The sequence below is a fragment of the Tenebrio molitor genome, chromosome 9, assembly GCF_963966145.1.
Source record: "Tenebrio molitor chromosome 9, icTenMoli1.1, whole genome shotgun sequence".
NCBI lineage: Eukaryota > Metazoa > Arthropoda > Insecta > Coleoptera > Tenebrionidae > Tenebrio > Tenebrio molitor.
Genome location: NC_091054.1, coordinates 10,117,372 through 10,144,812, shown reverse-complemented (window position 1 = coordinate 10,144,812; position 27,441 = coordinate 10,117,372). Strand labels below are relative to the sequence as shown.

The following is a 27,441-nucleotide window of genomic DNA, read 5'->3' as shown; positions in this document are numbered from 1 at the left end:
TCACTGATTTGAATTTCCGAAGGAAGCCAGATCAAAATATTGAGTTATTTTTAAGATTTCAAAATGATGTTTTGACCTTGGAGAAAGCGATACAGACTGATTCACATAACTTTCCAACCCTAACGAAATGTAAATATAGCCAGCAATACGTTTTTCATTCATTACTTGATCCAAAAACATGAATTATTTAAAAGTTTTGTATGGTTTGGACATGCCTCACAAAAGTCTCAATTATAAAAATTTTAAAATGGCACTAATCGACAATATTTCTTTTTATTTAAATGTGCTCATTGGAGCACATTTTAATTAATAAAAATTATTTTTGAATTATACAAAAAGGAACTGTCAAGTAACTGTCAATAATGCCAGGAGTGTCCAGATTTCATAATTAGTAAATAAAGGTATCATGTTATCACCCAATAACGTATTACTGGCTGCATTTAAATTTCGTTAGGGTCGAAAAGTTATTTGAATCAGTCTGTATTTATGGTGCGACTTTATACTTTTGCCTTCTGCGGCAAATTCTGCCGGTGTTAAGTGGCACGTTAGCTTAAAAAATATCGCATTCTGCCATAACACGATTAAGAAATGTTTTATATTATACGGAAGAAATAATAAGTACAGTTATGTATCTCGTTGGCCCAAATAAATTAATAGTTGGGGTAATCTGATGCGTAACCGTGAAACGTTGAAGCTCTCGGTAAAATTTAGTGTTTGCAAGTTTATAAACCTGTTGTCGTGTTTTGATACTGCGTCGATGATTTGTGGTTTGGCGTCGGAGGGCAAAATATGCAAATAAAGCTTTTATATGTAAATAAAATGGACAAAAAAAGAGACAACAGAGAGAATACAGCAAAGGTCAAAAGAGGTGAAATTCGGATTCCATAATCTTAGGAGTTTTTTTTTTTACTATTAATTAAATAAAAATATTTTCAACTAAATGGGAATTTTATTTTTACCGTTGAAAAATGTCGTTCTACATGATGAATGACAATTAGAAAAAACTTTTTTAATTTTAAAAGTGTCTTATACCGTTTCCCGTTATCCTTTTCTATTTTCAATAATTATCTCAATCGGAAATTTTCCGTCAGTTCAAAACTGTAAAATGTTCTTTAAAAATGGAGAAAGATTATCAAAATAAATCAGTTTTTGTTTACGCTAAATACTAAAATGTTATTCTCGTCAGAAACAATAAAGGTTGCGAGAACCACCCGGTGTAGTTTCTTTAGCGATATAAAATACAAAACGGTTCAAATATTTTTAGCTATAGGCTCTGCAATTTCTATTGAAACACCCCCTGTTGATTTTTCCTAAAATTTAGCAGTGTGTAACAGGTTCGGTTGACCGTAAAATGGCTTTTAGTGAGAAATTTGAAATTTTGACATTTTCTAGTTCCTGAGACGTCAAAGCAAATCTGAAATCACTGTCAAAATAAGTATGTCATATAAATCAATTATCTAACTACCTATTTAGCAATTATGTATTTATCTCGTCGACTCGTGCATTCTAAATACAGGGTGTTATTGAAAATTGTACAGATATTTTAACCACGAGCTACTGGCTTCATGTAGAACTCGGAAAAAATATCTAAAAAATTCTATGCCAAAAAATATAATTACATTTATTTTTTGAGCTACAATTTTTTTTAAAATTGCTTTTAGTTTTCTACGTTGTCCTACAACCTCGCAGGTAAAATTTCGGCACATTTTAAAAATATACCCTGTATATCATGTTTTATAAAATGTACGCCAATGTGAAGTAACCTATAGGAAATATGCTTTAAAACAAGGAAACCGCATTGGTGTACGTTTGATAAAATATGATATACAAGGTGTATTTAAAATGTGCCGAAATTTTACCGACGAGGTTGTTTGACAACTTAGAAGACTAAAAGTAATTTAAAAAAATTGTAGCCCAAAAAATAAATGTCATTTTATTTTTTGACAGAATTTTTTCCGAGTTCTACATGAAGCCAGTAGCTCGTGCTTAAAATATCTGTACAACTTTCAATAACACCCTATATAATATAATATAATATCGGTATATAAAATATAATATAAAAATCAAGATTAGTGATACTAATAAAAAAAAAATACTAAACATTTTTGCTGCGTTGCCAAACTGACAAATCAACAGGTGGTGTTTCAGTAGAAATGGCAAAACCTTTATATTAGATTTTAAAATGGGTGTCAACGCAGTTGGCCGTGAGAATGCACAACGGCCTTTAGTACACAAAAGTATCTAAATATCAATTTTGACAGTTTGAGGTTATCATCTAAAAGAATTGACAAGCAAAGTATAAAAGTGAATAATACATTTTAGTTTGACTGATGGAAAATTTCATCGTAAGAGAACAACTTGAAGATATCAATAAAAATCTAAATGACATGGGGAGAAATAACAATTGTTTATAATAATCACCAAATTCTCTGATGTTGCCAGATGTTTTTTGGTTCGTTAAAATGTTGCTTAACCTTGAAGTTTTTTTTTGACAATTGAAATTAAACAAAAAAACTCTAAAATTACTATAAATGGCCGTACTGCCACCTTAAATTTGAATTTTCAGGGCCAACTGCGTCGACAACCATTTTGAACTCTAATATAATAATAGATAGTTATTTATGCAACGAGTTTCTGTGTAAATTGGGCTTTTCTAATTGCCCGAGGGACAAGATTAAAACACGAGCGTAGCGAGGGTTTTAAGGTCTCGAGGGCAATTAGAAAAGCCCAATTTACCCAGAAACGAGTTGCATACAAAATTTTATTGTTTGAAACGACGTCCCTGAAGCTTCCAAATCTTTTAGAAATGGTTTCGCATTTGCTTTTGGCAGTTTTGACAAATTTTTCAAGGCCTGTCAGAAATGTGACGTTGAATGTGTTGTGCTAAAATCGACATGAATTTTTTTCTCCACCCGGTATATTTGTCTGGTGCTAATTAGGTGTCACTTACTGTGCATATTTGACAATGTCATTAATAATTAACATCTGTTCAACAAACTTTTTTTCGTTACTCGATCGACCAAAATTAAGTATTAGCTTTCCATATTTTGCTTAATAGATTTAACAAAACGAAATAAAAACGTTATTAGTTCAATTTATCCAACACCTGCGCAATTCGGTCAAAATTTAATGAAGATCTATTGTTAAAGAGAAGATTCAATTTTTCACTGGAATCTTTTGTGTCCGCTTAATTATCGACGTATTGAAAAAATGCGAAAGATGTTTGATCAGCGACGTAATTAGTAGATAACTTCACACGACGATGGGAAATCGGGTCAAATACGTCAAACGTCATTTCGAGATTTAAAAAATGTCATATTAGGAAGTCACTAAATTAAATTAGCAAAATATTTTACCAACAATGCAACAATTTGTAGTAGCATATTTGGCAATGTTGCAAATGAAACGTTAATTTGTTAAGAATTACCACAAAAATTTCATTTACCATCTCCTAGAGATTTAAAAAAAAAATTTTAATAAACACCAATTTCTAAACCATCGGTTTTTGGGCCATTCATCAGCTAATTATGAAAGTTCTTTGCTGAAAAATAACAAAACATCCTTGCTCAGTAGTCGTTAAATCTGCGTTCCGCTATACACCCGGTATAACAAGCAGGTGACGTCATTTACTGTTAAAAAATGCCCTCGTCAAGTCACCTATTAAATCAAGAAGAAAGATTGTTTATGTATTTTTAACACGTGCCTCGGACACACCTTAGAAATAAATTCGAGAAAGCAACAAAGATAAATCGACGGAGAGTTTGTAAAAATATCGACGTCATAAAAATACAGTTGTGTCAAATGAATATTGCATAAAGCTCTTGTTTGTAAACACCGGAGAGGACGTCGGTCTAGTCGTCATGGTAACGTTCGATTAAGCACAGACACGATTTTCAGACGTCACGGCACACCAAAAAAATTATTTAAACATGCTTCACTTACGTTGCAAATGTTGAAGACGTTTTTTTCGAGATAATCTCATAAATAAATATTTGCCGTGGCCGAGTCAAATATTTGACAACGTTTCAGACGGATTTGTTGTTCCATCAGAATTCAATTTGATCGGTAAATTGTAAAAAAAAGAAAAGTGATCAATGACGTTTTTCACTTTTTAAATTCGCTCTTTTCTCCGAAACCACCTGTCTAACGTTACTGAAAATGTCGCCCACATGGCAAAAGTAGATAAATTCTTGTGACCGTCATCGATCATTTCTCGATGCAGTCCGCGGTAGAAACGCTAACGAAAGTGTTCAAAATGGAGATGCAAATTAAGATTGCGGTACTTTGACACGAACAGTTGAAAAAGAGGAGAGATACATTTTGGTAAATGAACCGCGTGACTTGGAGAAAATTTCGTTCGAGTCCCGAGTTGGTGTCGTTTCTGGTGAAACCGAGAGTATCGAAATGTGTCCCTGAGAGGATGATTTCGTCGGATGAGGAAGGAGCACGTAGAGAAACGAGAAAAACTCGACGGGCAAATAACTTTCTAATCTTCGGTTAGTAGGTAAGCGACGTTCTTATAATACCCTCCACTTCTTCTACACCATCACAATACCGAAACGGGATTAGCGTCTTTTAAACACCATGTTTGTGTTAAATTGCAAAGCTTTCTCCGTGCTTGTGCAACAAATCGAGTTGAAACGGCTTTCGTGCCGTCCCCGCAACAACACAGACCGTCGGTGATGGACCGGAGGAATCAAATTCTTGCGCAAATCGCACTTTTACGAAATAATCCTCCTTCCGCCGACGGAAGTTGGGCAAGGACGCGATGGCATGCTCGAGGTCTCGCCACCACCGTGACATCCTCCGCGTTCGGCGTCGCCGACGACACCTTCGTCGATCGGCAGGAATTCGCGGGCCCGTTAAGGCCGTTCGGTGACCCCGGGGTTGTCGATGCGCTGGGGGCGGCGATTTACCGTGAGCTATCCGGGTGACGGCGGACGCCGCACCAACACGTGTCGTGCAGCACTGGTGGCGGTTGTTGCACTCGCGCCCGTCGGACTGTTCTCTTCGCTGGGCGATCGTTCACTGTGGATCTCTTCGGATCGAAAACAGTCTTCGTAACGGGTATAAACATCCGAGTCCAATTAAAAAATAAAACGCAACCTTCATGAATGTTGATGGCGGTGATTGGGCGCGAAGAAATTCTTTGTATTGTGATTGTCGGCCGATGAATAGGAACCGAATTCGCTAATTAACGACGGATAGACGAAGCAAATCGACCAAGCAAAGTGAAGAAATCTTCGCGTCTGCACATTTTTGAAGATTACGGAATTGGGTTTTTTTGCGTCGCGCCACTCCCTCTTCCGATTTGCTAACATTTTTTTTAATCTGTCACGAACGTTTAAAATTCCTCGATTTGTTTACAAAGTGAAAAACACTTGTAAATAACGAGAGAAAGTAATAACAATTTTTTTTTGTGGCGTGATTTTGATATGTAAATGTTGTTTACATTTGTCGTCTGTTTTTTTTTTTCGATCGTAACATGATTCTTTTTCGCCGAAAAAATGATTTGATAATTAGTTTCTGTTCCGGAATTCTGAGCTGTCAAATGTTTAATCTGATTTAGAATTTTTAGAAAATATGTATGACGTTTGATCTTGATTAAAATGAGAGTTCGTCGGCGATCGACTTTGATTTGTTTATTTGCGAGTTTGGTCGCATCTGTTTTGATTTTTTTTCTGCAATGGATTTAAAAGGAGAAAGGTGCAGAAAATGTATTGACTAAGTTCGTGTGACTTATAAATTTGATAAGATTTCAACAAATTTTTGGTTGCACAAAAAATGTTGTATACACCTTGGCCGAGAAATCCTTTAACATCCTCGATATTGTTGCCTCGGCCGCAAGCGGCCTCGGCGACAATTTTTCTCTCGAAAGATTTCGCGGCCTATTCTATAATATAATTTTTCTAATTTGCTGTTTTAACAAAGCTGTCACGAACGTTTAAAATTCCTCGATTTGTTTACAAAGTGAAAAACACTTGTAAATAACGAGAGAAAGTAATAACAATTTTTTTTGTGGCGTGATTTTGATATGTAAATTTTGTTTACATTTGTCGTCTGTTTTTTTTTTTCGATCGTAACATGATTCTTTTTCGATGAGGAATTTATAAGAGAAGAAATCAGTTCGCCGAAAAAATGATTTGAATATTAGTTTCTCTTCCGGAATTCCGAGCTGTCAAATGTTTAATCTGATTTAGAATTTTTAGAAAACATGTATGACGTTTGATCTTGATTAAAATGAGAGTTCGTTGGCGATCGACGAATGCGTTAATAAGTTATTAACACATCCGAAATCTAGGAACTATTTTCAGTAAGTTGGTAACACACATTGCCGGCAGCAAATTGACTCTGGTATTTTCTGCAATTTGCCGCATTTCTAGATAATTCATCTTTAATTGGAATTTCACTTGCGAAAAATAACAATTATGTTTAGTCTAGATTCAAATTTAGAATTTTACTTTAAATGTTAACCATGAAATAAATGTGTCACCAACTGTCACAAAATTCCTAAATTACCAAAATTGATTTTATGTATTTGTAAAAAAAAACATGTATTTAATATGCAAATTAGAAAAAATAGCATAAAAAATTCGTTTTATAAAACTTAAGAGCGCTCGTCATTTACAGGCACTCTTGCTTGCAGCAGTCGTGCTGCAAATCTGACTCGTGTCTTAATATAAGTTTTATAAAACTCATGTTTTAATGTACTATTCCGTGTTCGTTTCCCGAGATAAAGTGGTATATAACTAAATACAGGGTTATTCACGTAAGATGACGAGCCTGACCAGGTAAAAATACAACCCAAAATACACTTTACAAAGCATTAGTTGTGTTTTGGTATTTAAAAATTAAATCAGGAATCCAAGTAGGTTTTCTATTAATTTGAAAGGTATATCATTCTGTTATTGCATTTTTCGTTCATATTTAGTATTTGAAAAGGTTTTCGAACGATGACAGAACCGATATGATCCTAATTTCATATTTTGCTGAGAGAGGTATTTTTCTGTCAGAACTTGACATTCATTAAAAGCTGTCTATGTTTTATGTGCATTATGATAATGCCGTATAATGTAATATGGATCGAGATTGCTTTGTGAATTGTCTTTTGGGAGTTTTGGGTTGCATTTTTACCTGGCCAGGCTCGTCATCTTACGTGAATAACCCTGTATATAATTTTTTCAGTTTATATACCTAACTTGCCATCTGTCAAAGATAACCTCAAAATTTACAATTGATTCATGTTTTTCAAAAGTTTTGCCTAAATGAAGACGAAAAATGTTGTGTACACCTCGGCCAAAAAGTGTCTTTTGTCCGCGCCTGATTTCAAGTCTCGGCTGCGCCTCGAGTAGAAAACCCTGACTCGGACGAAAAAGATGCACTTTTTGGGCCTTGATACACAAGTAACTACATATTACATATTTATAAGATGATGAATAAAATGCTTTTTTAGGGACCCTTAATAATAAAGGTGGTTTTACGTACTCCCATGCAGACGAGAAGTAACTCTTTTTCGGACGCACCTTTCTGATCATGGACCGTGGCTCCATCTATTCGTCTGTTTGGTCTGTTTAGTAAGTTCACAACGAAACCGACAAAACCGAGTAAACCGACCGAAAACAAATGAATATTTGACAATTTTAAAGGTTTTAAGCGATTTGGAGCCTTTAAGGGACTCGTCGAACAAAAAAACGTTGTATTCAACTCGTTCGTGTGTAAATTGGGCCTTTTTTGCCACTCGTGGGCATTTAAAACGCTCGTTTCACTCGCGTTTTAAAATGGCCCACGCGTGCCAAAAAAGGCCCAATTTACACACAAACTAGTCAAATAAACTACATACTATTATTTGTCCGTTTATTTCTGGTGCTTATTTGATGCATAATCAGAAAATGCACGTTCATATAATCGATAGCAATAGCGTGATGAAGAAATGTATAATACAACAGCCAAAGTGATGTCTAATGTCGACTCTAATTTCTAATACGCTGCCGGACATCCCAGATGATAATCGCAATAATTGTCCTGTCACCATAAATTGTTATTATTAAAATAAGTAAATGTATTGCAAATAGTAAATTTCTCGTTTTGTTGGCAAGCTGATAAAAAATACTATAAAAAATCGTTAATATGTACATATTAATAAATGTATCTATGTAATGTAAATGTAATAATGTATGTATTTGAAAAAAGTAGATACAAAATAAATTTGTAATTTTTCCAATGATGTCTTTTGCTTTGTAGTTCGTGCGGTCGCCTAAAAAAGTTAATGTGCACCTCGACCAAAAAGTGCCTTTTGTCCTCGCCTGTTTTCAAGTCTCGGCTGCGCCTCCACTAGAAAACCCAGACTCGGACGAAAAAGATGCACTTTTTGGCCTTGATACACAAATAACTATTAGCTTTCTTCATAGACGAGATTGTTTATCAACTTTAAAATACAAAAATAAAACGAATTTTAGAAGAAATAACATAACGGTTCTAATTAAAAATTTCCACAACACATAAGATTTACCTTGACTATTTTTTCCAAACTTTTAAGAACTTTCCCGTTGATTTTTCTCGGTTTCTTTAATTTGCACGAACAATTCGTCGATTTTTTCATCGAAAAATTGTAGTAAAACACTGACGTGGGTTCAGCTTGATGCAAGAAACTGAAGAAGTTGACGTAAAAACCAAAATAACCGTAAAATGAACGAATAGATGTACATACTGCCACAGCATAATCGAAAAGAAAAACCAGTCGAAGGAGCAAAGATAGTTACGTGCGCGTTTTACGTTCGTAATTACCTTAAACGATTAAGACGTAACGGGTTTCGAAAATAATTTGAATCTGGAAATGACGATGATCGTTTTAGTCGGAAAAGATTCTTACGTTGGACGACGAAAGCTGTTCGCTGTTCCTTCAGCTTTATTTGTCGAGGTGCTATCGCTAATTGCTCCGTCCGTAAGCAAATACTCGTCTAAAATCCTGACCGATCCGTTAGCATTCGTGGACGTCATCTTCACCGCAAATTAACCGATCCTAATTGACGTCTCGAGCGAAATTTCGCAGCGATCTCGGTCTTAATTGGAGAAATACCGATGTTATCTGCGCGAACAAGTGTTAAACTTTCTGTTGAATTTCCCGACACATGTCGAGAGAAATTGTCGACGGCGGCTCCGTCCCCCGACGGCGGAAGCGCGATCCCCGCTCAGTTCCGGTTCGCGACCGTCCAGCTTACCGTTGCTCTAACGCGCACACATCACCATCATCAAAGCGTTAAACTCGACAACTCTTACAGTTACCGGATGCAAACTCGAACCTCATGTTCTGTATCTTGACGGAGTTCCTCCCGTTAGCGATCCTCCTCTGCTCCTCGTGCGTCCCCTCCGACCGCGTCACGTCCGCCCTCCTGGTCCGCCTCTTCCACTGGCCGATCCTCAAGGACAGCATTATCCTGACCTTGATGTGTCTTATTATGCATTTCTCGGTCTTGAGCCGTGACTTGAACGGATCGGGGCGACTCCGGTATTTGAAGGCCGATCCGCAGACGTGGTTCGAGCGGAAATCGTAGTACCGAGTCGAGGGGGCGTAAATCGGGTTGTTGTAGATGCTCAGGTTCTCCTCGGAGCACTCGTAGATGGGGTCCTCGTGCAGGTTGGTCCTCGAGTTGAGCGTGTTGTGGAGGGCGATGTTCTTGCCAAGAGTGGTCCGACTCCTGGACGGCTTGGGCGTCGATTCCGGACTGCCGAAAGTTTGGACAGCTTCGCGGTGGTCGTACAGCTCGTTAATTGTGAACTTGCAGTCGCGGCTCTCGGTCTTCTTCTTGGGCTTGACCAGCTTCCAAAACTGCGACAAGAAGTTCTTCTCTTGGTCCCGCCCCAGCAAGAGACGCTCCTTGTAGATCTCCGGAAGCTGCAAGTCGGAGTACTTGGTGGGGTTCTCGGGAAAGTTCTCTCTGTAGTTTTCGCACACTTGGTGGAAGACGAGCGACAAGTCTTGTCCCTCGGTTGCTTCCGTCGAGATCAAATCATCCACGTCTTCGGTGGACACGGAACTGCTGTCGTCTTGGTTTTCCCTGCCTAGAGTCAAAAGGTGGGACCTGTTGTGTATCCACCCCTTGCTGATGGTCCACTCTTTCAGCCACTCCGGCTTGACCGGGGCCTTTTCCTTGGGTCGCTTCGCCGACGCGGTCACCTCGACCTGGCTGGGGGTCCAGGAGCCCTTCTCCATCACCACGCACAGACACAGGAATCGGAAAATCTCCGACAAAAGCGTCAAATCTATCATGTCGCGCGCGCTTTTTCCCCGTTCGATCGTCGACTGGTCCGTTTCCGAACAAAACGGATATTCTTTGTGATGCGTTGTGCAGTCATGTATACAGTGTGTGTCATGGTGTTTTCGATCCGTCAATGGCGGGCGACGTTTCGATCGCTTTTCTCCACTGGATCTGGATCTTGCGTTTACGTTGAAAATGCACATCGGGGCGACGTGGTGGAGCGCCGGAGGCCGCGCGAGACCCACATGGGTGATGTGCAGAGAAATCGTTCGAAAGCAGATGAGACTCTCCAGCTTGATCAGTTCCGTAACGGCATCGATGAACAATCGAAGAAAACGAACATCGATGATGGAAGAGTTGATGAAGAGGTGTCGGTGAGTGCGCTCGCGGTGAGGTCGTGGCCTTCACGGTGGGGTGACGTCTGCGGAGGTGGCGTCGAATTTCAACGGTCGGATGGAGTTTTCCGTACGGGAAAGTGAAAATGAACAAAGCGAATGGATCGCGTGTCCGGTTTTGAGGTCGCGTCAAGAGTCGTGATAAATTCATTACGTATTTTTATCGAATTGTGTTTGATTTAAAACAGACACTGTTGCTTTATTTGGACGGTCTCGAATGAACATCGATAATTGTAGTTTCGCCGGAAATGCACTTATCCTTGGAGATATGCAAAAAAATTACATTACTTTTATACGTGAGTGATTTTGAGGATGGTCTTGTATGATAATCATCATAATCATAATAATAATGGATAATACAGGGGTCACACTGCTATGAAAGCACTACCATCATTCTACCAATAAAGTTGAGCAATCTCGGGTGCAGTCAGTGTTTGGAAGGGTGACCGCAGGAGAAAACCGCGTTCCGTTGCAACTTTTCATTTCTTGATTTCAGTATTGTCTGTAATCCGTAATGTAGATATAGCGTAAAAGTTAGGCTTGTAGGAAATTAAATAAATTAAATTAAATTAAATAATTAAACAAAAAATTATGCGGTGTTTTCAAAATCTGCGGAAACAATAAAGAGAAAGTTTTTTTTTAATTCTATTTTGAAAAGTGTCCGCCTGCAAAAAACAGCCAACAGAAAGTTTGCATTTGGTGGGTTGTTGCGGCAAAAACAAACATTTCGGGAAATCTTTTTAGCATTTGAAAATTTTTATTGGAAATGTTTTTCGTGTATGCCACTGACAAAAACTCAAACGTTGCAGGTTTGACATTTAAAATGAATATATCTTCTCAAGGAATCATTTGATGTTGGCGTGCGATTTTCTTGCAGAATCTCTCACGTGCGCGTGAATTAGTTTCAGTACATTTTTTCTCACTTTTCACTGCTCACATTACTCGTAGAACTGCAAATATACAGGTGTCCCACCTAAGATTTTAGGTCTCATATCTCTATTACCTATGGACCGATTTTTGTGAAATTTAACAGATAGATAATTTAAAGGGTGGAGATTATAATCTCACGTTACTCAAGTATCTCCAGGTTTAAAAACGCCATTTTCACACCCTTTATTTGTGAATTAAATAGTTTAAGGTTTATACTAAACTGTAGAACAACAATAAACAATGACTTCCTCAAAAATTCGTCCCCTAAAGGTAGTCGTACTACAAGAAAAAGAGGAAAAACCGTGTTAATTTATTTAATTTTTCGCAGAATTATTCTATTGTTTCAAAGCGACTTGACTTGAATATCTCAAAAATTTTAGCACATTTTTAATAAAATAATTGATGTTTTCTTGAAGTAGAAACTGTTAATTTGATTAATTTTTTTTGTATAAACGCATGTTTTCTAACGAGTAACAATCGGACACTACTTTTGTGTAGATTCAAGTAAAGGAAAATGTTTTAAAATTACCAGTAATTTATTCTTCATTCACTAGCATATCTACCTTCCAAATTTCACAAAAATCGGTCCATAAATAATAGAGAGAGGTATAAGACCTGAAAGTCTTAAGCTTGTTTGACACGATGCTAAATTTTGTAGAAAATTTGTTAGAAAATGAGAGAGACCCGCGATCAGGACCAATGAACGATCAGGATCATAGTCTGTCTTTGTCAGATCCTGATCGTTCATTGGTCCTCTCTCATTTTCTAACAAATTTTCTACAAAATTTAGCATCGTGTCATACAGCCTTTAGGTGGGACACTCTGTATAGAAAGCAGAATTTTCAAAATTATACGTTCTTGTGCCCGAATGACTGATTGATTTTACAGTTTTTTTAAATCCGATATTTTAAAATTTTTGCAAAATTCTCTTTTCACAAATTTAGTTTTTACTTTGCACCTAGATACATATCAAAAAAATATGTCTTTTATTTTAATGATGCAGCATCTGCAGTTTAAATGAACATGTCAGAAAAGTTTTATTTGAAAATAAAATAATACAGGTTTTTCTAAGATTGTCACCGTTTTTTAAATATGTAATAAAGAACAAGATTGATTAAAAAACAATTGTGCAATGTTTAACTAAAATACCTAATAAAAACAGTTAACGGGTGATTGATTTCACGATCTATTTTACTCGTGATCAATTTATTTAAGATATTTTCTAAATCGAATAAATCACAATGATTACAGGAAATGAAACCAATTCGTCATCTAGATCTTCGTACGGGACGAGTAGTTGTAACAATTTTGATAGGTACAGTTGCGGCCGTTGAAATCTCAGACCGGAAAGATTTAAACACTCTGTATAAATTCCGAAATTTGATTAGCGTAAACAGGATTTTCATCAAGGATTATAAAGTCAGTGTCAGTATTTGACATATTAGGTCAGAATCGCGCGTAACTTTTGAAATGCCGCAATTATCTGATTTGCAAAAATGTGTTTGACTGAGGGACGGTGTGAGTATAAGAGTCATTGCGAGAGAAATTAATGTGGATAATGTTTGAGTGACATTTTGAGAAACGTCACTTTCAATACCATTTACAAAGCTAAAAGTTTGGCGTTGTCAAAGTGTCTGAGTTTTCAACGGCCGCAACTGTACATACATATGTATTTGCAAATTTAAAACAAAAAATCATTACGTAATAGTATATTAGATAATGAGTGTGTAATGTGGCCCATTTATACATGAATTGAATCCTATACTTTACCTACGACTGTTAAATTATAACTTATAAGTTTGAATTTTCAACTCAAACATTATGTCGAAGTAAACTGTCATGGTTGTCAAGGAAACAAATTGTTTTTGATAAAAAATAAATTAAAAAAATAATAAATTCCTAAGAGTCATGGAATGGGAATTCATATTCCACTAGTGTAATATGGACTAGATTATGTATCTATAAATACGTACAAAATGAACGTATAATAGATAAACTTCGTAGATAATAGTATATTATTATATGAGTTTAATAAGACGCTTTATTATCACATGAGTGTTTTTAAAGCACGACGAGCGTAGCGAGAAATTCTTTAATGGAACGAATGTGATAATACGTCTTATTAAACGAATGTAATATACTATTTTATCTACTTTGCTTTACTAATCCCTGAAATTTCAGCTGCTCAATTTTCATATTAGACTAGGGACTTTCGCGTGGGTTGGTAACAGACATTTTTCACAAAAATGTAAGGTTATATTTACTAAATGTACTTGGTAGCTTCACTCGTTGACGCCTGAGGTCAAACGGCTGATGTTGCCAATATAACAAAAGCTAAAAGCTACCAAAACAGTTTAATAATATGATTCATTATTAAACTATTTTCGATATAATAATGAGCCCATTTGTAACGCAAAGTAGATAAACTCATTGTTATTTTTAAAATACATATTTTCAAAATTGTCAAATGATGTTGTTGATTATTTAATTTCGCATTTCTGACATAACCAATACGTTTTTAAAGGTCGTCTAAATGTGTCACTTGTTTTACATTTTTAATGTTTCACAACAAAATGTCTTCATAATTATTATCAAAAATCAAAATGTCCAATTAAATAACAAATAAATGATTAATCTCAGAATCTATCAACAGACGGGTTTTGTAAGTAAGTGATTATAATTTGATTAAATCGTGGTTAATTATTATCAAGTCGCAATTAATTAAATGGTCATGCCATTAAGTGTTGTCACAAATGACTCAAGTAGCAACCACCTGAAACGTTTTGTTTTGAACTATAGTTGATTCACGTTGCAAAAAACCATTTTGCCTTTGCAACAGCACTTCTATGGCATTACTCAGTTGAAATTACATTAAAATATTCAGTCCAAACTATGATTTTTTGGTCCCTTTGTGCCTTTATTTGGTTCAAAAATATTGAAAAAATGCTGTTGCAAATGACATGTGATTTTTTGCAACTTGAGTCAACTATATGTATTTTGCAAAATTGGAACATCCGAATCTATGAATTTTCAATTTTTGTAACGAACTGTTTATCACACGACCCGACGATATCGTAAACTAACTGTAAAAATCGTACTTTGTACTAATTATTGCTCACGATTTATTATTTTCACCGTTGAATATAATTTACGATAGGTCACCCGGTAGATCTAGTTCGCATTCGCCATTACAATTTCCGTACCACATCAATATCTCAACTCTTAACTGTAAACGTCGCGAAAATAAATCACTTTAACCGTACGCGACGTCAACTTAAATTCTCAATTCGCCTCGATCATTGACGAAAACAAATAAACACGTGTGCCGTACCTGGCCACTTTCTCCCTTTTCGAACAATAAATGTAACAGATCGTAATACGAAGCGATTCTCACGTACTTGCACTCTTTTCAAAATTAATGTATAACCACCGTGTGAGAACGCCACCGACGGATTAGCTTTCGCTTACGCTTCATTGTTTAATTGTGGGTTTCAGTTTTTTCCTAAATACGGTTATCAATTCTTCTTAATTGTCTCGCGTCGAAGAAAATCGCTCCGAGAGAAAACTTTTACCGTCGATTTTCGACACCTGTCGACGAAGTTCGAGTGGAAAGTTGCGGGACATTTGCCTCGTCCATTTTAGCCCGAGAGCATTTTTTTTTGGGAGGAGACGAACGCGTCTGTTCCGGAGCTTTCCAATTTCGGCGGTTCGCCAAATGGATCGATTAAAAATCAAACAACAATGGAGAAATATCAAATTCCGAACAACAATCGCTCGTAAAACAACTGTAAGACGTTTTAAAAACGATCAATCGATCGATACGATCATTGTTTTAATCATGATTAAACAAATAATGAACTGTAGGTTTTTTCCTTTAGTTCACATCTTTTTTCTTTTGCCTTTTTGTTATTGTTAACTGTTGATTATATTTTTTCCAATAATTGTGCGCATGAAATATTTTGTAAGAATTATTTTTCTTACGAGGGTCGTCCGAAAAGTTTGCGACCTGTGCTGTCGGTGCTGCGTCTAAAATTTTTAACGTCCTGCGACACCACATCTGTCATATCAACAGGTGTTAAATATCAAGTGGAGCTGCCATATGATCGGGAAAAAAATGCCATCTAAGATAGTTAGATAGTTGTGACGAACAAACTCAGCGTCTTGGCTTAATTCATGCAAATATGTATATGCTATTAGAGAACATAAAAAAAAAGAATTCAAACATTATTTTTAATGTTGTAAAGTAAAAGTTATCTTGCGAAAATTGAAAAGCAGGCATGTTTAGCGCTTAATAAAATACTAAATGACGGCAATGAAATTTCAAATAAGAATTTAACTAAGATACTGACTTCTGTTTTTTGATAAGTAATTTTGATGGCATATGCCATAAAGTATATTGTATTTTATAGCTTTTTAGATAAAGTGATAGCGGTGTTTTTTTTAAATGCATAAAATTGAACATCTGATAGTAGTATCTACAGGGTGAGCAAAACTCGATGTCTCAGCTCTATTTATCGATTTTTTTTCCCAAAAACATACCTATATTTTGCCATATTTAAAAAGAGATAATTTTTCTGAACAAATTTTGTAAAGAAAAAAATTTGCTATCTTTTTCCGTTAAAAAATTACAAGCAAATTTGTAAATACCAAAAATTCGCAATCGTCACGATTTAAACCAGATAGCAAATTTTTTTCTTTACAAAAATTGTTCAGAAAAAAATATAGGTATGTTTCTGGAAAAAAAAATCGATGACGTCATTACTTCAGTTTCCAATGGAAAAATATGCAAATTTGGTTTAAAATGGAACTGACTCAATCCCATTTAAGAACCTCTTTTTTTTCTATCGTCTTTTCTTTTCTTTTAATAGAGCTGGGACATCGAGTTTTGCTCACCCTGTACATAAGATATATTGGGTGTGTCAAAAAGGACGGACACCAAAGAAGGTACACGATTTAGGATAGGTAATCATGGAACATGAAGAATTTTTTTTTTGCTTTTGGCCTTTCGTTAACGCGCAAGAGCTTTTGGAAGTTACAACTAAACTACCTGTAAAAATAAATGATCCTGTTATTGATGTGGGAACATAATTATTATATGTGTCAACTGTCAAAGGCGCCCTCAACAAATATCCAAAAATTCCTCTCACGAGTACATTTGAAATCCATTTTTTCGTCAGTGTTAAATACGATGAAATTTGATGTGGGGGAGTAGTTTTCAAACGCGGCAACATTGCTAACATATCATAACGTTTTGACCAACGAGTGAGAGAAAAAAAATGTAACCATTACAACTACATACGGTATTTTTAGTTCCTATTGCGTTGCTGCCATTTTCATTTTCACTTTCTGAGAGTGTTTTCTTTAGCTGAAAGCTGCAGAAGAGTTTTTGATACAAAATCGGGGTCTATGTTATGCTATGCCATGCTACTTAAACGCCTGTCGTCCTTTTTGACACATCCGATATTTTAAACATTTTGTATGCAACTGGCAAGTGTCGTTCGTATTGAAAAAATTGGTAAACTTTTCGAATGACCCTTGTACAATAAATTTATCTAAATATTCTTTGTTGTTTTATTGACCCTTGGAAATTAGAATATTTTTGAACTTTTTGTAACACTAATATGTAATTTATTAATTAATATAACACAAGCCATCTATAGATACGACAGTTTTCGTTATTTGTACAAATATTTTCCCTTTCCACAATAACGAATTATTTTGTGCGTATTCATTGTTCACAATGACTGTTATTAATTTTTGACGAAACAGCAAAACTAGTTGATCGATCAATCATCCAATTTGGATCGATCATCGCATCTGACGGTGCGGTTTCATGCTTTCGTCGCAAATTAACGACGACAATGACGAACGGTGGGAAATTAATCCGGCCTGAATACCGCGACACCCAGCCCACGGGCCATCGCAAAACTACCCGTTTCCTTCGGTCGCCAAAAAATCGCGTCTCACCTCACCTGGATCGCCTTTAAAAATCCACTCGGCCAAAAGGACCGCTCGACGATGGTCGACGAAGCGCGACCACCAAAACAAACAGCGTCGAACACTTTCGGTCGTGGTCGACCGTCGCGACACACCGATATCGATAACCGCGAAACAAACGAACGTCGGGATGGTCGCGATCACTCTGGAAGACTTCGCCGGAGCCGGCTCCCGAGAAAGGCTTTCTTTCGGACGCGCACGCCGGAGAGTGGAGATCTGGCGGCCGTGCCAATGACATTGGAAAATGTGGGTCGGCCAAGTGGGGCGAGAGAGACCATAATTGATACGTCGATTAAAAATTTACTCGTTCTTATTTAGCAATTAGAGGCGTACTCACTTGAGGTACATGTCCATCAGGCCGACCACTCGGTCGTCCTTCCTGAACAGGAACCAGTTCGACGTCTCCACGAAGTACTTGAGGATCTCGCCCTCGCCCAGGGGCACGTCCAGGGTGTCGCACCCTCCGCGCCAACCCTTCGAACCCACCAACCCCACGCATCCCGTCTTACTAGCGTACTTCACGTACTTCCGACTGGTGCTCATCGTACCCTCGGTTTCACGTCTTGTATTTCGCGTACTTGCAATTGGTACTCGCGGTAGTACCTGCGTAAACAACACTCAAAAAGTCGAATTTACTCGTTTTTCGTGTCGGGGTTGTTGGGCAAATTACAAACAAGAACTCGTGATTTTCGCGTACTTGCTAGGTACTATTGGTATTTGTAGTAGTACCTGGACAAACATTCAACAAGTCGGGTTGTCTGTTTTATGTGTCGGAGTTGGGCAACGTCGACAAATTATAGACGACATCGCCATTACGAAAACTTCGATTTCCGAAGGCATCACCTCGGTACTAATGACAGATTTGCGAAATTCGTCAAGGGTACTCACCTCCCCTCATTTGACTGGACGTCGTTGTGGAACTGGGAACAGTCGAAGTCGCTCGATCCCCGCACGGACGTTGACACCGTTTCGACGCTGTCCTCGCCCACCTTCAGGAGGAGGAACTCGGGGTAGAGGGTGTTGACGCGAGGGGTCGCGGCCCTCTCGTACCTCTTCCTGTTGTGGTTGACGGTCCTGTTGTGGGTCACGTGCAGCCTGAACAACTCCAACAAGCACATTTTTCAGTTTTTGGGAAATGTCGTGCCGGATTGTGGTGTCGCCGCGCACAGCATCTTCGCTACTGGTTCCTGTTGCGGTAACTGAGACCATTGTTGGCCCATTATTTACGCACGAAATGCTCGTGCACGAAAAAATATGGATAATTGTCGTCGAAACGGTTGGAAAGTAAAGCGGGAGAAGTTTCAAAATCGCCGTCCGGACCGATCCGACGAAAGTTTTCGTTCGTTTGAGCGGAACGGAGTGCCGCGGATGCGGTTTGACACGAATTCATCGAACTATCATCGATCGGTTTTCGATGTTTTCCTTGTTGTTGTCGTTGCGTAATCGAGCGAGAGCGAAATCGATGCGAATTTTTCTTTCTTACAGGTCCCGATCGAGAATCCCGATCATCAATTTCTTTTTGGCGCGTTGCTCGCGATAATTGTCGGACCAGTGAAATTATAATTGCACCGAAAGTGAAAGACGTTTCCTCTAGGAAAAATATTTCCGAATCGCGATACGATCTGTGTCAGCGATCGAAAGGAAATCGAGCTCCAGTTGGGTTGTTCGTTTTTGATTCCGTCAAAAACGCGCTGAGGCAGATGTTAACTTTCTATCGTCGACACCACCGAAGACAAATAAACCATAAACCGATTTTATTGCGCCGACAACGGATGTGTTAAATATTAATTGGCAAATTTCGACCAAATTGAGCCGTTCCAGAACGATACGATCGCACAAAATTGTTTCGTGATCCTCAGTGGGAGATGTTAATTGCGAGCTGATCGGAGTCACGGAAGGAATCGTTTAACTAATAAGAAAAGATATAATAAATAAAATCATAAACAAGCAGAACTACCTAATTAGAAAATTATCTCGATATTTATCATAATTGTGAAAATGTACCGTAACGTTCCAGATACTCGACTGTGTGTTTAGTCCACTCTGTATACGTACATAGTTTGTCATTTTCTTCGGTGAATCCTTCACGAGCGACAAGAGCTTTTATTGTTTGCCTCGAGAAAATGTGAAACTAATTCGGACGATTTTTCTCGAGATTCTTGCGCAGTAGTGAAATTATCGCCAACTTTCTATCACCTTTCTATCTCTTATTTTCCGTAATTACTTATTTTACGCGCCGTCCCAATTTAGTTTTAAAAATTTTACAAAAGCGAACGTTGAGCATGTGAGAAATTTCTACCAACAAATCAATTCGAGAAAATTATTCTCTTCCTATAACTATAAACCAGGACAATTATTATCATTACAGTGGTATTGTTGCTAATCTGTGATCTAATTGGCCCAAATTATGTTTGTCACTGCCTTCAATTGTCGTCAGCCAATCAGGTCGCTTCAATTTTTTGAGCCAAGTTAAACAAGCGATAAAAAGTATAAGGCGATTTGCGACTTTTATCCGATCCGTGGTATCGATTTCACGCAAAAAAATTACAAAATGTTTTGGTATAGAGTCGTTTTTTATTTTATTTTATTGTCGTCGCCTAGTGATTTTTGTCGTTCAAGTTGGCGGTCTTGGGGAGAAACAACATTCATTGACAGACGTCAAACGTCGAACAAAAATCTGCTTGTAATTGTGACTCAAAAGCGAGTTTAATTGAATTGTGAAGTAATAAGCACAAAAATTTCGCAAAAATGCCGGACCACTTAGGAGACGATATGCGCAAAGTGAAAGCCACCGATAAAGAAGAGCCGGAGAAAGAAATTAAATGTAAGTAGAGAATTTAACCTCAATTCAATTTTATGTTGTGTTAATGGTAGAGTTGAGTTAAATACGTGTCGAATTCCAGCTCTGGACGAGGGAGACATAGCCCTTCTCAAAACATACGTACGTAGATGACGGCACGATAATGAATTTTGATAAAAGTGAGGTTATGTTGCAGGGCCAGGGTCAATACACCAAGTCGATAAAAACAGTCGAAGACGATATTCAAACGATAATCAAGCGCGTTAATGAACTCACCGGCATCAAGGAGTCTGACACTGGTCTGGCTCCACCGGCATTGTGGGACCTGGCAGCAGATAAACAGACCCTCCAGAATGAACAACCGCTGCAAGTGGCTCGTTGCACTAAAATCATCAACGCGGACACCGACGATCCCAAGTACATCATCAACGTCAAGCAGTTTGCCAAGTTCGTGGTCGACCTGGCGGACTCGGTCGCCCCCACAGACATCGAAGAAGGAATGCGTGTCGGGTAGGATTCACCTTTGTTGTTTCACATTTTGGCCAGCGTCGGTCACGGTCCTGTTGAAAAGGGAAAATGACAATTAAATCGAGACATTTTAAATGAACTGTCAAAATCGTACCGCTCTCTCGCGGCAATTTGCCGAATTAATAATGGGGCAAGATTTAAAATTAAAATTGGGGTAAAACTTCGTGATTACAATTTTGAGAGTGCAGTTGCGCACGCTGGTAGTGTTTTGGGTGTTTATTTTTCAAAAATACACGTTTGTCAAGTTAATTAATGAAAGAAAGTGTGTTTTGTATAATAAAATTTACAATGAGATGTTTACAGGGTGGATCGAAATAAATACCAAATTCATATTCCTCTACCCCCTAAGATCGACCCGACTGTCACCATGATGCAAGTCGAGGAGAAACCTGACGTCACTTACAGTGACGTGGGAGGTTGCAAAGAGCAAATCGAGAAACTGAGAGAAGTAGTGGAGACGCCTTTGTTGCACGTAAATATCATCGAGTAATAATTTAGCGAGAGTCGTAAGCATCATCGATGATTGATTTCAGCCGGAGAAATTCGTGAAGCTGGGAATCGAGCCTCCCAAGGGCGTCCTCCTGTTCGGCCCCCCGGGCACGGGCAAGACCCTGTGCGCGCGTGCCGTGGCCAACCGCACGGACGCGTGCTTCATCCGCGTGATCGGCTCCGAGCTGGTGCAGAAGTACGTGGGCGAGGGGGCCCGCATGGTGCGCGAGCTGTTCGAGATGGCGCGCTCCAAGAAGGCCTGTCTGATCTTTTTCGACGAGATCGACGCCATCGGCGGGGCGCGCTTCGACGACGGCGCCGGCGGCGACAACGAGGTGCAGCGCACCATGCTGGAGCTGATCAACCAGCTGGACGGGTTCGACCCCCGCGGCAACATCAAGGTGCTGATGGCGACCAATCGGCCCGACACTCTCGACCCCGCCCTGATGCGGCCCGGCCGCCTCGACAGGAAGGTGGAGTTCGGGCTGCCCGACCTGGAGGGGCGCACTCACATCTTCAAGATCCACGCGCGGTCCATGAGTGTCGAGCGCGACATCAGGTTCGAACTGCTGGCGAGGCTGTGCCCCAACTCGACGGGCGCGGAGATCCGTAGCGTGTGCACCGAGGCGGGCATGTTTGCCATCAGGGCCAGGAGGAAAGTGGCCACGGAGAAGGACTTCCTGGAGGCGGTCAACAAAGTTATCAAGTCGTATGCCAAGTTCTCGGCCACTCCAAGATACATGACCTATAATTAATTGTAATTTATTTTTTACGTTCGATGCTAGCAAATACATTTTTTTTTTTGGAGAGTTGTCTCGTTAGCGTGCACCTCATGATGGCTCGTCAATGAAAAATGCGCCCGCTCGACTACAACCTAATTATTATGTCCTAAAAATAGCAAAGGTGCAAACAGCTAGACGGTGTATTTTTGACTCGGATGCGCTAGAATTATGTGCCGCTTAATTATTAAAAAAAAATCGGATTTCGGCCGCGACTTAATTAAGAAATTTCGTTGGTAATTTCGCGTTTCATAAATCTGGAGGAGAGATAATTGCGGCGATGATACATGTCCTTTAATTCCGCCGGCAAGAACGCCACATTAGATTTGTCACCAGAAAATTATGTATTCAATCATGTAGCCCGGCAGATGCTCCGAATTAATCAGAGAGCACAAACGAAAAAAAATACAGAATGAGTATGTTAACTTATTGCAGGCATTTGACGTCATTATTGTTGGTTTTTCAACGCGAGTTGGCAAAGGAGAGACAATAAAGCAAAAAAATAAAATTCCTTCTGTCATTCTCGGTTAGCAAAATAATAAATGATTGATTTTATAAACAAAAATACACCGCGAGAAGGTTGACGTTGCACAATTTAATTTCACTCTACATTTATTTTCATTTCGCGTCGACCATCAGTGCAACGCTCGAATCAGTGAATCACCGAATTAAACCGGCACTCGAGGATCGAATTCGGGTGGTAACACTGTAACCGTGTATCTGGTTACACCGGACGGTCGAGCCGCAACCCAAAATACACGGTTCACGGCAAACCTGTTACACCTTTTGTAAAGAATAAATCAAATCGTTTTATGGGGACAGTTAATTTTCACTCGACAAATCGTAATTCCGCACGTCTTAATTTTTCAACAGTTGCAGACGACACATTTTGTCACAAATGTCAAAAACATTTTTTGCTTTAGCCAATAGGTAAATTAAAAAAAAACGACAAATGTGAAATGACTAGGTAAACCATAAAAAAATAAAAAGAGATCTAAAAGATTAATTGGGTTTAGACCCTCCATTTTCATCACAGGGATCACGCAAAATTTTTTCACTGCATATTAATTAAAATATTTATTCAAATTCATGACATCAAAAAGCTCAAGACATTGATAAACTTCACTGTCATGAAATGTTGTTCACAGGATGGTTCCAAAAACTATTTTTGACTGGTACAGTGGGATCTAATAGTAGTTTATTTAACGAGTTCGTGTGTAAATTGGGCTCTTTATGGCAAGAATGGGCTAGTTTAAAACGCGAGTAAAACGAGCGTTTTAAAGGCCCAAGAGTGCCATAAAGAGCCCAATTTATACACGAACGAGTTGAATACCTACGTTTTTTTTTTGTTCGACGAGACACTTAAAGGCTCAAAATCGTTTAAAATCTTTAAAATTAGCTTGACGTTTCGTTTTGAGAAGTTGTGACATTTATCAAAATCCGTTCACACAGGAGAAAATTCTCAAATTCTGACAGTGTCGAATAAAAAAAAAAATAAACAACTCCAGTAATAAATTTCATGGTTGAGTTGGCATTGGCAACACTATTGCTGTAGTTGACAACCGTCAACTTCTTCAATTAGAGATTACGGGCATTAAATATGTTTCTTTGACAACAGCAATATTTAAATTGGCGCTGCCAACTATGAGTCATCAATCATCATAATAGTTACTTAAGTCTAGTTTTTTCAGTTGCACGGTACAAAGAATATCTACTCGTTTATTTACAGAATGTCATAAAAAATGCTGTATGTATCGTGTTCACATGAATATCCACCAACAAAGCGATTTATTCTTTTTATGCAAATTTCTTTATTGTCACGTCTAAATCGGTAAAAAAATTGACCTAGGTTGTAAGGCTGTCAAGGTGTGTCAAATACCAAAAACCTCAAATGAGATCATGTAAACGTGAAATTAGAAGTATGTATTTTTTAAATAAAACCCAACTAATTCTAATTAAATTTCACTCATACAAAAGTGACTTCTCGACATTGTCACTCTCGGCAAATTAAAATAAAAACTGTGCTTTAGGATGTCTTAATTACATAATTATTATTATTATTTTGCGATGAACTAATCGTCAAGCAATTTTGTTTCTTTCGTAGCCGATCGGGCAAATTATTGCAATAGCCCAAAACACGTAATTTGTAGGTACTTTCCAGGAGTAGGTAATTAAATTCGCTCTTGGATAACGTTTTTTAACAGAAACTCTCCAGTCTTTTTTGTTCCAATTGTTAAAATGAGTCATTTCCATCACAGCTTCCTAGATTTTCTCCAAATAAAAAAAGATAATTAAGATAAGTTTCTTGAACCTCGACCATTATACAATCATCATAACATTCGACAATCATCTTGTTCGCGTTTTATGGTTTTTGCTTCATAAATAAACACGTCGACCATAAACTGGCGTTTTTATTACCCGACAGTATAAAATTCCTACTTAATTGAACATATTAATAATTTCTGGCAAGTCTAACAATTTTCCCAAAATTTAATTCACCTCGAATCTTAACCTCAGTTCCGTTCCGACCAAACGATAACAGCGCCATCTGTCAAACGCAATTGAGCGTCAACTCGATTCTTCCTCAATTTCCGTTTTACAACGACGGTGAAATTTTCACAGGAAAATTACGAAATCAGCGAGAAAACTCTTTATTTTCTCATTTGATCCTGTTCGAAGAAGGCAATTCCTACGCCAACTAGGGGAGACCGGGGCTCAAAGTCACAAGGGTTAAAAGTCATAACGATTACTACAAACCTTTAAGAGGTGCTGTAGCATATCCTCCAGCAGTGACACCAAATAGCATAAAATCAAGGTTCCAAACTTTCAGAATTTTTCCATTCGATAAAAACTATTTGATGATTATTCAGAATTTAGTACAAGTTGATGTTGAAGTGATACCACTTGATAATCAAGAACAAGAAGGAACATTTTTTTGTTGAGGAAGACATGACATCTACCGGAGTCGAAGAACGTTTTGAAAATTACCATCGCCGTTGCACAGAGCACCATGTTTTAAGTATATTGTTTGTTTATATTTTTGGTTTCAGAAACGACTTACGGCCGTATTCACCAACGCCAGTTAACGTTAACTGTAGGTTAAAATACTTCGTTACTTTAGTTACCTATTGTTACAACAATGTTTTCGTATATTTTAACCTACAGTTAACTTTAACTGGCGTTGGTGAATATGGGCCTGTATCATTTATAAAAATTAAATACATTCCTGTTATCAGGATTATTCTGTAATAAATTTTCCTGAGACTTTTTACTCCGCTTACTTACTTTTTTCCCACAGTATAGGTAAATTGCCACAAAAAGGTTCTTGTTAGGTACCTTCTTGTTCAAAAAGATTTTTCGATTGTATTACATAACTTAAAACGGGTAAGGATACACTGTTTTTTATTTTTACCCCAAAATAACCTTTTGAAAAAGTGTAGTACAAAGTACTTCGAGCCCCGGTCTCCCCTACTAATCGAGTATCTCCAAATGAATTCGATCGAGCGCGAACGATCGATCCGAGCGAACAATTCGTGGGACAGGTGATCCGCGAGGGTGCTATTTCTGTCCGAATCCGTTGCTATATTTCAGTCATCGACGGCCGTAATGAAAACATCTAATTATACACTTGTTTGGCGGTGTGCGTCGGCTTTAAAATTCGAAACGAGGGAAATTTGAGCGGATGATTCACGTCGAGTCGTCCGAAGTATGCCGTGGAAGAGCGACAATCGCTTTTCGGCCAACCTACCGCAACTATAATTATTCGTGAAAAAGAGAAAAATTCGTCAGCGGGCGGGTAGAGTATCCTTGTTTCAGTTCTATTTTGATGAAAGCGCGTTGCAAACGACAACACATCCTTCGCGAATAATGATGGAGGAGACTAACGATCTACCTCTTGACAGGTCTCGTTTTTGCACCTAACAATAACAATTTCTAGCCCGTTCAGACGTGAAATATTTAACACGTTTATAAAATTTTGCGTCGGGCCGATCGGAGTAGGGGAAATATATAATTGGAGGTTTACATAAATTTTGACAGTGTCCGTTAAGTTTTCATTTTTTGAACTGACAGCATTCCGGGGAGGACAACACCTGAAGATGGTGAGCGCGTTCGACGACGTTGTTGTGCCGATGTGACCTTCTCCCTTTCAGGATTCGGACGACCAGAAGATGGCCATCATGCGGAAGGCCTTCCAGATGTTCGACACCTCCAAGTCGGGCTTCATCGAGACCCAGAAGATCTCCACCATCTTGAACACGATGGGCCAGCTCTTCGACGACACCGAGCTGAACAAACTCATCACCCAGAACGACCCCGACAAGAGCGGCACCGTCAACTTCGACGGCTTCTACAACATCGCTTCGCACTTCCTCGAGGAGGACGACGACGAGTCCACGCAGCAGGAGCTCAAGGAGGCCTTCAGGCTGTACGACAGGGAGGGCAACGGCTACATCACCACAGCCACCCTCAAGGAGATCCTGGCGGCACTGGACGACAACCTCACTAGTAGGGACCTGGACGGCATCATCGCCGAGATCGACACCGACGGCTCCGGGACGGTCGACTTCGACGGTGAGTATCCTTTATCCCGACCCGGTGCCGATGCCACTCACCACCACTTTTGCAGAGTTCATGGAGATGATGACTGGCGACTAAAAGACACTTCCGCACACCCCATCCGAAGACACCTCCACTAGTGATACTGACAGAATAACAAATAAACGCGATTTTAGGCTAAAATGTTTTTTATTTATTTATTTGATTGTAAATATAACGTTCTCGTAGTCCCTCGTTTCAGTCACCTCTATAAAAATCTGCCGTTCTGGTTTTGTTTACATTTTTGCCACGGTCCATCAACCGAAATAAATGCGATGGCGTCACATGAATCGACTTATTTGTGGCGCGTTTCTCTCCATTCAGCGATGCGTCGTCCTCGACAGGACTCGTGATGCGGGGGTCGCAGGATATTTTCGGATAAATTCTTTCTTTTCGTCAGATCGGAATTCACGAGAGGCGGCCATGTTGGTCCGCCGTCAAGATGGCGGATGTTGAGAGTCGTGCCGGATAAAATTAGCGCGACTCGCTTCCGTTGTCTGCATATTTTTAGGCCTACTCAAAATCGGGACTCGATTATGAGTTATTATTGGAAAATCTGACAGCCGACGGTTTCCCCACGAGCGCAACAGAACCGACGCCATCTTGGATCGAGAAAACTCGTCAGCCGACTTGTAATTTTAGGGTTGACACCGTCTTAAAATATTTGGAAA

At 38.6% G+C, this 27,441-nt stretch overlaps 3 protein-coding genes across 5 annotated transcripts in view; 2 read left to right on the top strand and 1 right to left on the bottom strand.

Moving 5' to 3' along the window:
* The window catches only part of f (forked), a 46,489-nt gene extending 26,437 nt beyond the window's left edge, over positions 1 to 20,052 (bottom strand). The window contains exon 1 of one of the 3 annotated variants that reach the window (XM_069058985.1): positions 18,467 to 20,052. In XM_069058985.1, the coding sequence (XP_068915086.1) occupies positions 18,467 to 18,696 (230 nt within the window). In that variant the 5' untranslated portion in view covers positions 18,697 to 20,052. Of the gene's footprint in view, positions 1 to 9,299; positions 10,291 to 18,466 lie in introns of those variants that run through there. The other 2 variants (XM_069058983.1, XM_069058984.1) reach the window with 2 other exon arrangements.
* A 149-nt stretch (positions 20,053 to 20,201) lies between these two features.
* Rpt1 (26S proteasome regulatory subunit Rpt1) lies at positions 20,202 to 22,202 on the top strand. The gene is made up of 5 exons (XM_069059004.1): positions 20,202 to 20,402; positions 20,482 to 20,519; positions 20,575 to 20,888; positions 21,210 to 21,378; positions 21,440 to 22,202. Exons 1-5 carry the CDS (start codon positions 20,327 to 20,329, stop codon positions 22,148 to 22,150), a joined length of 1,308 nt encoding a protein of 435 aa, XP_068915105.1. The 5' UTR covers positions 20,202 to 20,326; the 3' UTR covers positions 22,151 to 22,202.
* Positions 22,203 to 25,983: 3,781 nt separating this feature from the next.
* Positions 25,984 to 26,958, top strand: TpnC25D (Troponin C at 25D). The gene is made up of 3 exons (XM_069058655.1): positions 25,984 to 26,274; positions 26,326 to 26,746; positions 26,802 to 26,958. The coding sequence occupies exons 1-3, from the start codon at positions 26,272 to 26,274 to the stop codon at positions 26,828 to 26,830; spliced, it is 453 nt and encodes a 150-aa protein (XP_068914756.1). The 5' UTR covers positions 25,984 to 26,271; the 3' UTR covers positions 26,831 to 26,958.
* The last annotated feature ends 483 nt before the right edge of the window (positions 26,959 to 27,441 follow it).

Excerpts from the sequence above, each read along its gene's own strand:
- Rpt1 (XM_069059004.1), top strand. The coding sequence starts at position 20,327 with ATGCCGGACCACTTAGGAGACGATATGCGCAAAGTGAAAGCCACCGAT. Across the intron at positions 20,403-20,481 it reads GCCGGAGAAAGAAATTAAAT|CTCTGGACGAGGGAGACATA; the intron begins GTAAGTAGAGAA and ends GTCGAATTCCAG. Across the intron at positions 21,379-21,439 it reads TGGAGACGCCTTTGTTGCAC|CCGGAGAAATTCGTGAAGCT; the intron begins GTAAATATCATC and ends GATTGATTTCAG.
- TpnC25D (XM_069058655.1), top strand. Across the intron at positions 26,747-26,801 it reads CGGGACGGTCGACTTCGACG|AGTTCATGGAGATGATGACT; the intron begins GTGAGTATCCTT and ends CCACTTTTGCAG.